Source organism: Lactuca saligna, chromosome 6 (genome assembly GCF_052625555.1).
Source record: "Lactuca saligna cultivar CGN05327 chromosome 6, ASM5262555v1, whole genome shotgun sequence".
Lineage (NCBI taxonomy): Eukaryota > Viridiplantae > Streptophyta > Magnoliopsida > Asterales > Asteraceae > Lactuca > Lactuca saligna.
In genome coordinates this window covers 60,251,306-60,253,618 of record NC_136422.1, presented here as the reverse complement: position 1 = coordinate 60,253,618, position 2,313 = coordinate 60,251,306, and the positions used below count along the sequence as shown (strand labels likewise).

Here is a 2,313-nt window from a genome sequence, read left to right as displayed (position 1 = left end):
CCGATTAGGGACTAAATGAGTCAAAAAGTGAAAGTTTGTTGCTGAACTGATACCTTTGTTTCTTTATAGGTAAAAAGAAAAAAACTGTGAAGAAAGATACTTCTTCTGATGACAGTTCTGATATGCGAGTAAAAAAACGTCGTGGATCAACTGTCAGGGAGAAATTGAGGAGGGATTGTCACCTACATTCTGAAGGAGAAGGAGAAGCAAAAAGAGCTTCAATTACTTACTGCATAACCTACATTCTAAATTGCATCACCAAGCATTCACCTCAGTACATAATTCTAATGGTGGGGCGTATATTGAGAGGGATTGCCACCTCTCTCCTCTTTTCAGCCTTCGAATCATGGCTTGTTGCTGAACACAACAAGGTGAGATATAATATTACATTTCTAAATACACCCTTTATATTGTCTATGGTTCTAATGCTCTTGTTTTGATGCATCTGTAGAGAGGTTTTGAGCAACAATGGCTATCAACTACATTCTCCAAGGCAATATTTCTTGGGAATGGACTGGTTGCCATTTTAGCTGGTTTATTTGGAAATCTTTTAGTTGGTTCATTGGCCATGGGACCTGTTGCTCCATTTGATGCAGCTTCAATCTTTCTTGCCATTGGAATGGCCATCATCATATCATCATGGACTGAAAATTATGGTGACTCATCAGAAAGCAAAGATCTAATGACCCAATTCAGGGGTGCTGCTGTTGCAATTGCATCAGGTCTCTCTCTCTCTCTCTCATGCATATACAGGAGAAGCATGAAGAATCCAAAGTGGCAATCTTGTAATTATGCATACATATCATTCTACCTTCTAAATTTGGACCTAATAGTTTCTTTTTTTTTTTTTGTGTAAAAACAGATGAAAAGATACCATTATTGGGTGCAATACAATCTTTATTCGAGGGTTCAATGTACACTTTTGTGTTTCTATGGACACCTGCTTTAAGCCCAAATGGTAAAGACATTCCACATGGTTTCATTTTTGCTACTTTCATGTTATCTTCCATGTTAGGAAGCTCTTTAGCTTCTCGGTTGTTAGCACACACACACTGACATACATTGATATTGTGTTGTGTGTGTGTATGTGTGTATATATATATAGATGTATGTATGTATGTATAAAATCAAGATTCACTTTCCACTCGGACAAAAATACTCTTCCAGATTGTTCCGAATTATTATGACCATTTTGCCCTCATAGGAATTTTGACATTAACATACATGCGCACATTTCTTTTAGTGTAGATTTTGTCGAAGAGAAATGAAAACAAAGAAGATAAGTATCTCTTGTTGTTTGTATATATACACTTTTTCTTCATGTTAATAACTTAAAAACTATATAAATGTGAAAATTGAAGGTTCACACACTGTTAAAAGGATTGAAAAAGATAATTGCAAGTTCAGATATTCCAATGTTCGTCTGTGGTGACTTCAATTCAGTTCCAGGAAGGTAAGGACTTGATGAATATAAGTTAGCAATGTTTTACTTGATTTGGACATGAACAAGACTCAAGCAAAAGCAAGACTCATACTTTGGCATGGCTAGAAGCTTTGGAGGAAACAAGACTCAAGCAAAAGCAAACACACAGAGAGTTGTTAGCACATAGTAAGCTAGATAATGCGATTGTATATAAATTCTACTTCTCTTGAGTTCATTTCTTTTATTACAATTACTCAATATTGGAATAATTATTTGTATTTGACATATTAGTGAAATGAATTATCTTTGTTATTTATCGTATTTTATTTTGTATTATGAGATTTTTAATGTATTATTTAATTTGAAAATTAGTAAATCAATAATATAATATTTTTTTTAAAACATTTAAAATTATGATACGCAAAAATGTGTGTCATCTTCATTTATGACATGGCCTTTCTTGACAGGGGCTTTCTTGATACGCATTGCGTGTCATTAACACGCGCGTCGTAAGGTTACGACACGCGAATGCGTGTCGTCTTCCTTTATGATAGGGCCTTCCTTGATACGCATTGCGTGTCGTAGATGCGCGACGTAATTGTGCGTCGTAAATGCACGTCGTCTATAGATGACGCACAAAAGCGCGTCGTTTCTCTTTATGACAGGGCCTTCCTTGACGCGCATTTGCGTGTCATCTGAGCCTTTTACGATGCGCAATGAGCGTCGTAAAAGGCTGTTTTTCTAGTAGTGGGCACTACTGCTGAGTCGTCCACCAGACACTTTCGCAGCTGGGAAACGTGGAAAGTGTTGTGGATCTGACCGAGTTTGGCTGGTAAATCCAGCCTATACGCCTCCTTGCCCACTCGGGCTATAACCCCTGAACGGTCCAA

The 2,313-nt window shown here is 37.1% G+C and overlaps 1 protein-coding gene across 1 annotated transcript; it reads left to right on the top strand.

Moving 5' to 3' along the window:
- Positions 1 to 240: 240 nt before the first annotated feature.
- LOC145002263 (uncharacterized) lies at positions 241 to 1,612 on the top strand. Its single transcript, XM_078961564.1, has 4 exons — positions 241 to 371; positions 452 to 722; positions 863 to 958; positions 1,362 to 1,612. Exons 1-4 carry the CDS (start codon positions 288 to 290, stop codon positions 1,430 to 1,432), a joined length of 522 nt encoding a protein of 173 aa, XP_078817690.1. The 5' UTR covers positions 241 to 287; the 3' UTR covers positions 1,433 to 1,612.
- The last annotated feature ends 701 nt before the right edge of the window (positions 1,613 to 2,313 follow it).

Coding starts and splice junctions, on each gene's coding strand:
- LOC145002263 (XM_078961564.1), top strand. CDS start 288: ATGGTGGGGCGTATATTGAGAGGGATTGCCACCTCTCTCCTCTTTTCA. Junction 723..862: donor TGCTGTTGCAATTGCATCAG/GTCTCTCTCTCT, acceptor GTGTAAAAACAG/ATGAAAAGATACCATTATTG. Junction 959..1,361: donor ACCTGCTTTAAGCCCAAATG/GTAAAGACATTC, acceptor TGAAAATTGAAG/GTTCACACACTGTTAAAAGG.